At 44.2% G+C, this 15039-nt stretch overlaps 1 protein-coding gene across 2 annotated transcripts in view; it reads left to right on the forward strand.

Annotated features, from left to right (window-relative positions):
- The window catches only part of fam193a (family with sequence similarity 193 member A), a 312966-nt gene that overhangs the window by 243871 nt on the left and 54056 nt on the right, over positions 1-15039 (forward strand). For both annotated transcript variants that reach the window (XM_068029230.1, XM_068029231.1), the window contains exon 9: positions 12695-12772. In XM_068029230.1, coding sequence (XP_067885331.1) covers positions 12695-12772 — 78 coding nt within the window. The remainder of the gene's footprint in view (positions 1-12694; positions 12773-15039) is intronic.

Here is a 15039-nt window from a genome sequence, read left to right on the forward strand (position 1 = left end):
CTGTTGATCTTTTAATGCATTACTGTGTCTGTCATGGTCTAAAATAGCCAGTGCTTTATGTAAACTTTTACCCTGTGACTTTGTGCCTGAAAATACCAGCAAATCTGAGCCCTGGAGGTGCAAATATAGAAATAGCTGTAACCCCCACTAAAATGGAGGTCAGGGTTGTGATTCCCCGAAACCAGACATGTGGTACAGATGTACATGAGTGGGAATGATGGAGATCCCAGCTGTAAGTGATAATGGATAAGTATAAATTGATGTGTTCTGCAGAATTACAATGTGGGTTTTGTTTCATCAGAAACATAACTGAGCAGTCCATTTGGTCCTTGAGTTTTTAGTACAATTAAAATAAGCAAAAAGCAGGCGATTTTCAATTCCTACTATTTTCTAATGTAATTGAATGGTGTTTTTTGTGTTTGTTGACCATTTTAAATCAGCAGATTTCAGGTCTGCCTTGGATATTCCCTAGGGATAGCATCGCTGATTATCCGGCGAGTAGACCCTTGCCCCATAGGATCAGGAGTTTGCTTTCACTACCCATTAATAATCTAGAAATATAATGGCATAACTGAGGAGCTGTACCATTGAGAGCATATTTGTATGGACTAAATATTGTGATCCTTGCACTTGCCCTCAGCGAGGCTTCTCCAGTCTTCTGTGGGCGGCGCAGTGGTTAGCACCGCAGCCTCACAGCTCCAGCAACCCGGGTTCAATTCTGGGTACTGCCTGTGTGGAGTTTGCAAGTTCTCCCTGTGTCTGTGTGGGTTTTCTCCGGGTGCTCCGGTTTCCTCCCACAGCCAAAAGACTTGCAGGTTGGTAGGTAAATTGGCCATTATAAATTGCCCCTAGTATAGGTAGGTGGTAGGGAAATATAGGGACAGGTGGGGGGATGTGGTAGGAATATGGGATTCGTGTAGGATTAGTATAATTGGGTGGTTGATGGCTGGCACAGACTCGGTGGGCCGAAGGGCCTGTTTCAGTGCTGTATCTCTAAACTAAACAAACAAGCGGACAGATGAACACTTTCATGAGATGAGGCCAGATATGAACCATTAAGCTGTTTTATTTTATTGTGAATATGTTATCTTATTACCTCGTTTCCATGATCGCACACCTACATTGGCTCCCTACCCAGCAACATCTGGAATTTAAAATTCTCCTTGTGTTCAATTTGCTCCATGGCCTTACCCCTCCCTATCTCTAACCTCATCCAGCTCTAAAACCTAGATATCTGCAGTTCTCCAATTCTGGCCTCTTATGCATCCCCATTATTCATCACTCCGCCATTGGCAGCCATGCTTACAGCTGCTGAGGACCTACTGTCTGGAATTCCCTTACATTGCCTCTCAGCCTAACTGCATCTTTCTTCTTCTTTAAGATACTCCTTAAAACCTATCTGTTTGACCAAGCTCTTGATCACCGGTCCTAATATTTCCTTGTGTCAAATTTTGTCAATGCCCCTGTGGAATGCTTTGGGCCGATTTATGAAGTTTAAAGGCACTATATAAATGTAAGTTGACGTGCAGAGTGCATAAGAGGCCAGAATGAGTGCATTAATGAGGATAATACAATTGATATGTTGTGCATGGACTTCCAAAAGGCATTTTGATAAAGTGTTGCAATACAGGCTTGTCAGCAAATTTGAAGTCCATGGAATAAAAGGGACAGTGGCAGCATGGCTATGAAGTTGGTTGAGTGACACGAAACACTCTAGTTCTGAACAGGTGGTTTTCAGACCAGAGGAAGGTATATAGTAGGGTTCCCCAGGGGTCGGTATTAGGAGCTCTCCTTTTCTTGATATGTGTTAATGACCTATATGTAGGGCATAATTTCAGAATTTGCAAATGATAGCTCTCTGCACCATCCAACCCAATCTTGTATCTCCCTGTTTGACCAACCAACATGGAATGGCACCCTCTTATTCTCCCAAACAGCCAACATAAAGTGACAAGTATTATATCTCCCTGACAGGCCATCTCTCCTTCTTTCATCACCTCTCCCTAAACTTCCCACCACTAAGGATTAGATGGCCATAAAACAGCAGTGACCGTAGAAAATGTTAAGCACAGAAAGAGGCTATTCAGCCTCTGCGCTGGCTGAAAAAACTAGCCGCCCATTCTAATCCTACCTTCCAGCACCCGGTCCGTAGTCTTGCAAGTTACAGCACTTCAGATGCAGGTACCTTTCAGATGAGTTGAGGGTTTCTGCCTCAACCACTGATCCAGGCAGTGAATTCCAGACGCCTACCACCCTCTGGGTGAAGATGTTTTTCCTCATGGCCCCTCTAATCCTTCTACCAATCACCTTAAATCTATACCCCCTGGTAATTGATCTCTCCACTAAGTGAAGCAGGTCCTTCCTGTCTATCTAGGTCCCTCATAATTTTGCACACCTCAGTTAAGTCATCCCTCAACCTCCTCTGTTCTAAGGAAAACAACCCTAGCCTATCTAATCTTTCCTCATAGCTGCAATTTTCAAGCCCTGCCAAGATTCTTGTAAATCTCCTCTGTACTCTGTCCAGAGCAATTATGTCCTTCCTGTAATGTGGTGACCAGAACTGTACACAATACTCCAGCTGTGGCCTAACCAGCGTTTTATACAGTTCCAGCATTACATCCCTGATTTTGTATTCTATACCTTGGCCAATAAAGGAAAGAATTCCATATGCTGCCTTCACAACTTTATCTACCTGTCCTGCCACCTTCAGGGACTTGAGCACATACATTCCAAGGTCTCTCACTTCCTCTACCCCTCTCAATATCCTCCCGTTTATTGTGTATTCCCTTGCTTTGTTTGCCCTCCCCAAATGCATTAGAACATAGAACATTACAGCGCAGTACAGGCCCTTCAGCCCTCGATGTTGCGCCGACCTGTGAAACCATCTGACCTACACTATTCCATTTTCATCCATATGTCTATCCAATGACCACTTAAATGCCCTTAAATTTGGCGAGTCTACTACTGTTGCAGGCAGGGCGTTCCACGCCCCTACTACTCTCTGAGTAAAGAAACTACCTCTGACATCTGTCCTATATCTATCACCCCTCAACTTAAAGCTATGTCCCCTCGTGTTTGCCATCACCATCCGAGGAAAAAGGCTCTCACTATCCACCCTGTCCAACCCTCTGATCTTATATGTCTCTATTAAGTCACCTCTTCTCCTTCTCTCTAACGAAAACAACCTCAAGTCCCTCAGCCTTTCCTCGTAAGACCTTCCCTCCATACCAGGCAACATCCTAGTAAATCTCCTCTGCACCCTTTCCAAAGCTTCCACATCCTTCCTATAATGCGGTGACCAGAACTGCACGCAATACTCCAGGTGCGGCCACACCAGAGTTCTGTACAGCTGCAGCATGACCTCGTGGCTCCTAAACTCGATCCCCCTACTAATAAAAGCTAACACACCATATGCCTTCTTAACAGCTCTATTAACCTGGGTGGCAACTTTCAGGGATTTATGTACCTGGACACCAAGATCTCTCTGCTCATCTACACTACCAAGAATCTTCCCATTAGCCCAGTATTCCGCAATCCTGTTACTCCTTCCGAAGTGAATCACCTCACACTTTTCCGCATTAAACTCCATTTGCCATCTCTCAGCCCAGCTCTGCAGCCTATCTATGTCCCTCTGTAACCTACAACATCCTTCAGCACTATCCACAACTCCACCGACCTTCGTGTCATCCGCAAATTTACTAACCCACCCTTCTACACCCTCATCCAGGTCATTTATAAAAATGACAAACAGCAGTGGCCCCAAAACAGATCCTTGCGGTACACCACTAGAAACTATACTCCAGGATGAACATTTACCATCAACCACCACCCTCTGTCTTCTTTCAGCTAGCCAATTTCTGATCCAAAGCACTAATTCACCTTCAATCCCATACTTCTGTATTTTCTGCAATATCCTACCGTGCGGAACTTTATCAAACGCCTTACTGAAATCCATATAGACCACATCCACGGCTTTACCCTCATCCACCTGTTTGGTCACCTTGTCAAAAAACTCAATAAGGTTTGTGAGGCACGACCTACCCTTCACAAAACCGTGCTGACTATCTCTAATGAACTTATTCTTTTCAAGATGATTATAAATCCTGTCTCTTATAACCTTTTCCAACATTTTACCCACAACCGAAGTAAGGCTCACAGGTCTATAATTACCAGGGCTGTCTCTACTCCCCTTCTTGAACAAGGGGACAACATTTGCTATCCTCCAGTCTTCCGACGCTATTCCTGTCGACAATGACGACATAAAGATCAAGGACAAAGGCTCTGCAATCTCCTCCCTGGCTTCCCAGAGAATCCTAGGATAAATCCCATCTGGCCCAGGGGACTTATCTATTTTCACACTTTCCAAAATTGCTAACACCTCCTCCTTGTGAACCTCAATCCCATCTAGCCTAGTAGTCTGTATCTCAGTATTCTCCTCGACAACATTTTCTTTCTCCACTGTAAATACTGACGAAAAATATTCATTTAACACTTCCTCTATCTCCTCCGATTCCACACACAACTTCCCACTACTATCCTTGATTGGCCCTAACCTATCTCTAGTCATTCTTTTATTCCTGATATACCTATAGAAAGCCTTAGGGTTTTCTTTGATCCTATCCGCCAATGACTTCTCGTGTCCTCTCCTTGTTCTTCTTATCTCTCCCTTTAGATCCTTCCTGGCTAGCCTGTAACTCTCAAGCGCCCTAACTGAGCCTTCACGTCTCATCCTAACATAAGCCTTCTTCTTCCTCGTGACAAGCTCTTCAACTTCTTTAGTAAACCACGGCTCCCTCGCTCGACAACTTCCTCCCTGCCTCACAGGTACATACTTATCAAGGACACGCAGTAGCTGCTCCTTGAATAAGCTCCACATTTCGATTGTGCCCATCCCCTGCAGTTTCCTTCCCCATCCTGCGCATCCTAAATCTTGCCTAATCGCATCATAATTTCCTTTCCCCCAGCTATAATTTTTGCCCTGCTGTATATGCCTGTCCCTGCCCATCGCTAAGGTAAACCTAACCGAATTGTGATCACTATCACCAAAGTGCTCACCAACTTCTAAATCTAACACCTGGCCGGGTTCATTACCCAGTACCAAATCCAATGTGGCATCGCCCTGGTTGGCCTGTCTACAAACTGTGTCAGAAAACCCTCCTGCACACACTGGACAAAAACTGACCCATCTAAAGTACTCGAACTATAGTATTTCCAGTCAATATTTGGAAAGTTAAAGTCCCCCATAACCACTACCCTGTTACTCTCGCTCCTGTCAAGAATCATCTTTGCTATCCTTTCCTCTACATCTCTGGAACTATTTGGAGGTCTATAGAAAACTCCCAACAGGGTGACCTCTTCTCTCCTGTTTCTAACCTCGGCCCAGACTACCTCAGTAGACAAGTCCTCAAACGTCCTTTCTGCCGCTGTAATGCTTTCCTTGATTAACAATGCCACACCCCCCCCTCTTTTACCATCTTCTCTGTTCTTAGTGAAACATCTAAATCCCGGAACCCGCAACATCCATTCCTGTCCCTGCTCTACCCATGTCTCTGAAATGGCCACAACATCGAGATCCCAGGTACCAACCCATGCTGCAAGCTCACCCACCTTATTCCGGATGCTCCTGGCGTTGAAGTAGACACATTTTAAATCAAGCTCTTGCTTGCCAGTGCCCTCTTGTGTCCTTATAACCTTATCCCTGACCTCACTACTCTCAACATCCTGCACACTGGAACTACAATTTAGGTTCCCATCCCCCTGCTGAATTAGTTTAAACCCCCCCGAAGAGCACTAGCAAATCTCCCCCCCAGGATATTGGTACCCCTCTGGTTCAGGTGAAGACCATCCTGTTTGTAGAGGTCCCACCTACCCCAGAAAGAGCCCCAATTATCCAGGAAACCAAAACCCTCCCTCCTACACCATCCCTGCAGCCACGTGTTCAACTCCTCTCTCTCCCTATTCCTCACTTCGCTATCACCTGGCACGGGCAACAACCCAGAGATAACAACTCTGTTTGTTCTCGCTCTAAGCTTCCACCCTAGCTCCCTGAATTTCTGCCTTAAATCCCCATCTGTCTTCCTACCTATGTCGTTGGTGCCTATGTGTACCACGACTTGGGGCTGCTCCCCCTCCCCCTTGAGGATCCCGAAAACACGATTCGAGACATCACGTACCCTGGCACCTGGGAGGCAACACACCAACCGTGAGTCTCTCTCGTTCCCACAAAACCTCCTATCTGTTCCCCTAACTATGGAGTCCCCAATGACTAATGCTCTGCTCCTCTTACCCCTTCCCTTCTGAGCAACAGGGACAGACTCTGCACCAGAGACCTGTATCCCATTGCCTACCCCTGGTAAGTCGTCTCCCCCAACAGTATCCAAAACGGTTTACCTGTTGTTGAGGGAAACGGCCACAGGGGATCCCTGCACTGCCTGCTGGTTCCCTCTCCTTCCCCTGACGGTAACCCATCTACCTTCTTCTTTTACCTGAGGTGTGACTGCCTCCCGATAACTCCTCTCAATAATCCCCTCCGCCTCCCGAATGGTCCGAAGTTCCTCCAGCTCCAGTTCCCTAACGCGGTCCTCGAGGAGCTGGGTGCACTTCCCGCAGATGCAGTCAGCAGGGACACCCTTGGCGACCCTTACCTCCCACATTCTGCAGGAGGAACATTCAACTGCCTTAACCTCCATTCCCACTATTCTAAATTCCCAAGTTTTTAACCAATCACACGATAAAACAAGAAGAGAAATAGAAAAAGCCTTACCTTACCTACACACAACCGAGTCCTTTTTTTTTGTAAGAGGAGGAGGGCGGGTGGGAGACACTACCAGAGTTGTGTCTCGGGTTCAGAAACAGCCCAAATATATAGGTTTCTACTTACCCAGCAGTCCCTGCTCCACCGAAACTCCTGATGAAATTGACTTCCCAGCTGTTGACTCCTCGCTCGCAATGCCTGTGCTCCTGGAAAAGCCAGCAGTCCCTGCTCCACCGAAACTCCCGATGAAATTGACTTCCCAGCTGTTCACTCCTCACTCGCAATGCCTGTGCTCCTGGAAAAGCTGCATTACCTCACACTTGTCCAGATTGAATTCCATTTGCTACTTTTCCGCCCACTCAACCAAACCATCGATATAATTCTAGAGTATGCAGCTGTCCTCCTCGCTATTTTTTTTATTTTATTTATTTATTTAGAGATACAGCACTGAAACAGGCCCTTCGGCCCACCGAGTCTGTGCTGACCAACATCCCATATTCCCGACCACATCCCCACCATTCTTCTACCACCTACCTACACTAGGGGCAATTTACAATGGCCAATTTACCTATCAACCTGCAAGTCTTTTGCTGTGGGAGGAAACAGGAGCACCCGGTGAAAACCCACGCAGTCACAGGGAGAACTTGCAAACTCCGCACAGGCAGTACCCAGAATTGAACCCGGGTCCCTGGAGCTGTGAGGCTGCAGTGCTAACCACTCCACTGCCCCAACTATCAACTACACGGCCAATTTTTGACAAGTGCAGTCATCGGAGAATTTCTTCAGGTTTGACAATTATTGCAGAAAGAATCTGAAAATAAGAAGCTGTTATTGGCAAAAGCTACCATGAAACTTGAAGAAGACCATGACCATAATTATCATAAAAACTCAGCTGATTCACTGATGCCGTTTTAAGGAAGGAAGCCTGCCAGCCTTACCAGGTCTGATCTGTACGTAACTCCAGTCCCACACAAAGTGATTGACTCTTAACTGCTCTCTGAGGTGGCCCTAGCAAGGCACTCAATTGCATCAAACTAAGGGTGATTAAGAATAGGCAATAACTGCCAGTGATGCCCACATCCCACTAATTTTTTTTAAAAAGTTGAAAACATTTTATTTTTGACTGAAAACAAATTTTCAAGAATTTTTTTTTATTGAAATCTTGTTATTTCCATGACTTTTTCCATGACTCCCGCGTTTCTTTTGCTTGTTCTTGAGATGAGTGAGTCGTTGCCAAGGCCAACATTTATAGTCCATTTCTAATTGCCCTTGAGAAGGTGGAGGTGAGCTGCTTTCTTGAATCGCTGCAGTCTATGTAGTGTCGGTACACCAGCAGTGCTGTTAGGGAAGGTGTTTCAGGATTTTGACCCCGTGACAGCGAAGGGACGGCTATATAGTTCCTAGTCAGGATGGTGTGAGACTTGGAGGGGAACTTGCAGGTGGTGCTCTTACAATGCGTCTACGGCCCTAAATCCTTCTAGATGGTAGAGGTTGCAGGTTTGGAAAGTTTCTTTTTCTTTCCTTTGTTGCCCATCCCTAATTGCCCTTGACACCTGGCTTGCTCAGTCATTTCAGAGGGCATTTAAGAATCAGTCACATTGCTGTGTGTGTTGACCCAGACCCGGTAAGGACAGCAGATTTCCTTCCCTAAAGGATATTAGTGAACCAGATGGGTTTTTAGGAACTTAAGAGCAGGAGTAGGCCATTCGGCCCCTCGAACCTGCTCCATCATCCAGCTAGATCCTGGCTGATCATCTACCTCAACACCATTTTCCTGCACTATCCACATATCCCTTGATATCATTAATATCTAGAAATCTAGTGATCTCTGTCGTGAACATACTCAATGACAGAGCCTCCACAGTCTTCTGGGTAGAGAATTCCAAAGATTCACCACCTTCTGAATGAAGAAATTCTCCTCATCTCAATCTTAAATGGCATACCTCTTATTCTGAGACTTTGTTCCCTGGTTCCTGATCCCCTAGCCAGGGGAAACATCCTTCCTGCATCAGCCCTGTTGAGCCCCGTAAGAATTTTGTATGCTTCAATGAGATCACCACTCATTCTTCTAAATTCTAGAGAATACAAGCTCAGTTTCCTCAATCACTCCTCATAGGACAATCCCGCCATCCCAGGAATCGGTCTGGAGAACCTTTGTTGCACTCCCTCTATGGCAAGTATATCATTCCTTCGATAGGGAGACCAAAACTTTATACAATGCTCCAGGTGCGGTCTCACCAAGACTCTATATAATTGCAGCAAGACATCTTCATTCCTGTACTCAAATCCTCTTGCAGTAAAGGCCAATATACCATTTGCCTTCCTAATTGCTTGCTGCACCTGCATGTTGGCTTTCAGTGACTTATGAACAAGGGCACCCAGGTCCCCTTGGCCATCAACACTTCACAATCTCTCACCATTTCAGACATACTCTGCATTTGTTTTTGCTACCAAATGGATAACTTCACATTTTTCCATATTATATTCTACCTGCCATGTTCTTGCCCACTCAGTTAGCCTGTCTAAATCCCCCTGAAGCCTCTTTTCTGCATCCTCACAACTCACATTCCCACTTAGTTGTGTGTCATCAGCAAACTTGGAAAATTGCATTTGGTCCCCTCATCCAAATTATTGTTATAGATTGTGAATATCTGTGGTCCAAGCACTGATCCTTGCGGTACCCCACTAGTCACAACTTGTCAACCTGATAATGACCCATTTATTCCTACTCTCTATTTGCTGTCTGTTAACCTGTTCTTAATCCATGCCAGTATATTTACCCCAATCCCATGTGCTCTAATTTTGCTTGCTAACCTCCTATGTTGGGACCATTTTGAAAGTCTTCTGAAAATCCAAATATACCACAGCCACTTGTCCCCCCTTATCTATTCTGCTCGTTACATCCTCAAAACTCCAACAGGTTTGTCAAACATGATTTCCCTTTCATAAATCCATGTTGACTCTGCCTAATCGTAACCATTATTTTCTAAGAGTACATTATGATAGATTCTAGCATTTTCGCGACTACTGATGTCAGGCTAATAGGCCTGTGGATCCCCATTTTCTCTTTCCTTCCTTAAATAGTGAGATTACATTTGCTACCTTCTAATCTTCAGGAACTGATCTGAATCTAGAATTTTGGAAGATGATCACCAATGCATCCACTATCTTTACAGCCACCTCTTTCAACACTCGAGGATGTAGATCATCAGGTCCAGGGGATTTATCAACTTTCAACCTCATGAATTTCTCCAGTACTACTTTGTAACTAATAATTTCTTCCAGTTCCTCACTCTTGCTAGTCCCTTGGTTCTTCAGTATTTCTGGGAAGTTTTTTGTATCTTCCTCCATGAAGACAGACACAAAGTGTTTGTTTAATTTCTCTGCCGTTTCCTTATTCCCCATTATAAATTCCCCTGTCTCTGCCTGTAATGGGCCCATGTTTGTCTTTGCTAATCTTTTCCTTTTTTCATACCTGTAGAAGCTTTTACAGTCCATTTTTATGTTTCTTGCTAGTTTACTTTCATATTCTATTTTCTCTTTTTAAATCAATTTCTTGGTCCTCCTTTGCTGAATTTTAAAATGCTCCCAATCCTCAGGCTTACTACTTTTTTTTGGCAACTTTATAAGCCTCTTCCTTTGATCTAATACAATCTTTAACTTCTCTTGTTAGCTATTTTATTTATTTAGAGATACAGCACTGAAACAGGCCCTTCAGCCCACCGAGTCTGTGCCGACCAACAACCACCCATTTATACTAACCCTACAGTAATTCCATATCACCTCCCTACACTAGGGGCAATTTACAACAGCCAATTTACCTATCACCTGCAAGTCTTTGGATGTGGGAGGAAACCGGAGCACCCGGCGAAAACCCACGCAGACACAGGCAGTACCCAGAATTGAACCCAGGTCGCTGGAGCTGTGAGGCTGCGGTGCTAACCACTGCGCCACTGTGCGGCTATGGTTGGATCACTTTTCCCACTGGTGTTTTGTGCCTCAAAGGAATGTAAATTTGTTGTAAACCATGTATTAATTCTTTAGAAGGTGTGATGATAGACATTTAATGTTGTTTCCCAATCTGCCACAACCAGCTTGCCCCTCATATCTTCATAGTTTCCTTTGTTTAGATTTAATACCCTAGTTTTAGACTGAATGACATCACTTTCAAACTTAATGTACAATTCTAGCATATTATGGTCACTTTTCCCTAAAGGCTCCTTTACAACTCTTTAATAGTTTCATGGCACCATTACTGAGACTCGTTTTCAATTCCAGATTTTTAAATTCATTAATTGAATTTAAATTCCACCAGCTGTTGTGATGAGATTTGAACCTGTGTCCCAGGCCATTAGCCTGGACCTCTGCATTACTAGTTCAGTGACAGTACCACTACACCACTGTCTCCCCTGTTAAGGGAACCTTTGTTAGTTGCTGCACTGCATCTTGTAGATAGTATACGCTGCTGTCACTGTGTGCTAGTGGTAGATGGGGTGCCGATCAAGCGAGCTACTTTGTCTTGGATGGTGTCAAGCATCTGGAGTGGTGTTGGAGCCGTGCTCATCCAAGCAAGTGGAGAGTATTCCATCACACTCCTGACATATGCCTTGTAGATGGTGGACAAGCTTTGTGGAGTCAGAAGGTGAGTTACTTGCCACAGAATTCCCAGGCTCTGAGCTGCTCTCGTAGCCACAGTATGTATATGGCTGGTCCAGTTAAGATTGTAAGAAATAGTGGCAGGAGTAGGCCATTCGGCCCCTCGAGCCATTCAACAAGATATTGGCTGATCTGATCATAACCTTAACTCCACTTTCCTACCTGTCGTTCCCCCCACCCCCCCAGCTCTCCCCACTCCAGGAAAGTGGAGTTAAGTTTCTGATAAGTGGCAACCCCAGGATGTTTACGCTTAAAAATAATAATTGCTAAAAAAATTTAACTCATTAGTTGCAGAAGTTAACTGTGATTAGTTGAGGGTCCTAATTTTATTCTGATTTATTCCAGTAGTGTTTGACACCCAATTGTGTTAAACTTGATTTCAGTATCCTTTGTGAAGAATATTAGTATGAGGATCCAAAAGTAATTTCCATTTTCATAATTTCTAAAAAGCTTTGAGTTGGAGGAGACATTATAGAAGCATTTCTAAAGCTCTTTAAAAGCAGAGAAGAAGTTGCATTATTGTGGTACCTTTTTATCTCTGGCTAATCTTCAAAGCCAATTAAGTACTTGTGAAGTGTAGTCACAGTTATAATTTAGGCAAATGTGCCAGTTAAGCAGTTTATAAGAAAGGTCTTACATATTATAATGAGATAAGTGACCAGATAATCTTCCTTTTGGTTGTTAGTTAAGGGTCAGTTCCCCTGCTGCTCTTTGAATAGTGCCATGGGATCATTTATGTCTTCGCTTTAAAACCTCATCCGAAATGCAACACTGAATTATCAGCCGAGATTATGTGCTCAGGTTTTTAGTTTAGTTTTTTTAGTTTTAGAGATACAGCACTGAAACAGGCCCTTCGGCCCACCGAGTCTGTGCCGACCATCAACCACCCATTTACACTAATCCTACACTAATCCCATATTCCTACCACATCCCCACCTGTCCCTAGGGGCAATTTATAATGGCCAATTTACCCACCAACCTGCAAGTCTTTTGGCTTGTGGGAGGAAACCGGAGCACCCGGAGAAAACCCACGCAGACACAGGGAGAACTTGCAAACTCCACACAGGCAGTACCCAGAATTGAACCCGGGTCGCTGGAGCTGTGAAGCTGCGGTGCTAACCACTGCGCCGCCCTTCTGGAGTGGTCTTTGAACCCACATTTTTCTGACTCAGTGGTGCCAAAGCTGCTCATGAGCCAAGATGGGCTCCTGAAGATTGGTAAGCCAACGTGCTTTAAATTTAAAATAAATCAAAGTGAATTGCATTTTTTTCCCCTCTTTGTTAGATGGCAATGAAGACCAAACAGCGCATGCTGAAGGAGGACTGGGAGTTCTTCAAACAGCGTCGGTTATTGGAAGAGCAGGTAAAAAGGAATAATTTGTGAATAATATAAAATGAACGTCTTGAGTTGGTGGAAGAGCCCACAACAAAGGAGCGTAACCTTAAATTTAGAGCTTGGCTATTTCGGGGTGATGTCAGGAAGCACTTCTTCACACAAAGCATAATGGAAGTCTGGAACCCCCACCCCTCCCCCCCGCCCCCCCCAAAAGTTGAGGCTGCAGGTACATTGAACATTTTAAAACTGAGATCTATAGATTTTTGTTAGGCAAGGGTATTAAAGTTTACACAACCAAGGCAGGTAAATGGAGCATAATCAAGCATAATCTCACTGAATAATGGAACAGGCTCGAGGATTTGCATGGCCTGTTCCTATGTGCCCTGTGTGTCCCCAGTCATGCTCAATTGATAGTTAAATCCTGATATCAGCTTAAGAATTTGAAGTGACAACTAGCAAAACACCAGAAGATCCAAACAGACTCATCCGATTGTAAAGAGCTCTCTTATTCAGAGAGAGAATATGGCTACGGGTGACATTATTGAAGTACATAGAATATTAAATTGACTGCCAGCTTGGCTCGGTCACCTCATATCAGGAGATTGTGGATTCAAGCTCCAAACCAGGACTTGAGCATCAGTGGCTGAGTCTGCCACTCCAGTGCACCACTAAAGGGATGCTGCATCATCAGAGCTGCTGTATTTTGGAAAAGATACTACATGCAGAAGTCCCATCTTTCCTGTTGAAGTGAATGTGAAGTCAAACTTTACAGCATAGGAAGAGGCCTTTCAGTCCATCATGGGTGTAGCAGCTCCTCCTTCAGTCCAGCCCTGTCATGAGCTCACAATCAGAGATGGTTCACTCGTAGCCTGCTGGTTATTTGATGATTGTCCTGTCATCTGGCTGCTCTCTTGATTTTGGAAAAAAGAGTGAGGTAACACAGAACAAATCACTTAATTTGGTATTTATAAAAAAGATATGTTACTTCGTGAGAAGAAGGGTATCTCTGCTAGAAAAATTCAGGTATCCAGTCATTCAAATTAATCAACTTGATTAAAACGGTACATACCTTTCAGAAAAAAAATTGGGTAACGAATAAATCAAGTTTAGCATCATGACCTCAATACACCCAAGTGCTTTACAGTCAATGTAGTTTTTTTTTAAGTGTAATGACAGTTGGAAATGCAGGAGCCAATTTGCACACAGCAAATTGTGATCATAACCAGATAATCTGTTTTAGCAGTGTTAGTTGAGGGCTATATGCTAGTCAGGACACTGGGGATAACTCCTCTGCTCCTCTTTACGTTGACCTGAGAGGACAGACGGTGCCTAACGTCTCATCTGAAAATGGCATCTCCGACAGTGCAGCACTCCCTCAGTACTGCACTGGAGTTGTTAGTTTAGATTTTGTGCTCAAGTCTCCGAGTTAAACCCACAACTACCCACTGAGCCATGGCTGAGAATAGAAAAATTGTAGGAAATTTCCTTATGCTTGATGTGGCTACCTTGGTTTTATTGGGATTACACTATTCTATCAGATTTATGCTTCACTTTGCAATGCAATGGTCATTTAGAACAATACCCTTCATGTTGGTCAGCACACCACAAAATATGATATGCTTGCAGTACAAATGAAATGGGAAGAAACAAAACTGACCCCAAAAGATGAGCAATGAGAAAAGATTCGAGGCACTGCACCTTTGCAAAGTGTTCAAACATGGGCCTCAACAATGACCAGGAACATTCAGGAGAATATGGAGGTATGGTGAATCCAGGCATTAATTCAAAGTGTGCAAGAGAGGATTAGATTGAGTAAATAAAGAGAAACTGTTTTCAACGGCCAAGGATCGGTACTCAGAGAGCACAGATTTAAGCTGGTTGGCAAAAGAATCAGGCGACATGAGGAAAAAAATGTTTTTCACAAATGGTTAGGATTGGGGTGCACTGCCTGATAGGTGTTGGATACAGATTCAATCATAGTCTTGAAAAGGGAATTGGATAAATACTTGAAGAAGAAATTGCAGGGAAACGGGAGGAGCTGGAGATGGGACGAATTGGATTGCTCTTTGAAAGAGCCAGTGCAAACTTGAAGGGCTGAATGCTATCCTTCCGTGTTATGCTATTCTATGATTCTAACTAAATATCCCAGGATATCGATGCTTCAGGCGGGATAGAGAGGGAGGTAAAAGGGGTGGAGGAGTTGCATTACTGGTCAAAGAGGATATCACAGCTGTGCTGAAGGAGGGCACTATGGAGGACTCGAGCAGTGAGGCAATATGGACAGAACTCAGAAA

Source organism: Heterodontus francisci, chromosome 4 (genome assembly GCF_036365525.1).
Source record: "Heterodontus francisci isolate sHetFra1 chromosome 4, sHetFra1.hap1, whole genome shotgun sequence".
Lineage (NCBI taxonomy): Eukaryota > Metazoa > Chordata > Chondrichthyes > Heterodontiformes > Heterodontidae > Heterodontus > Heterodontus francisci.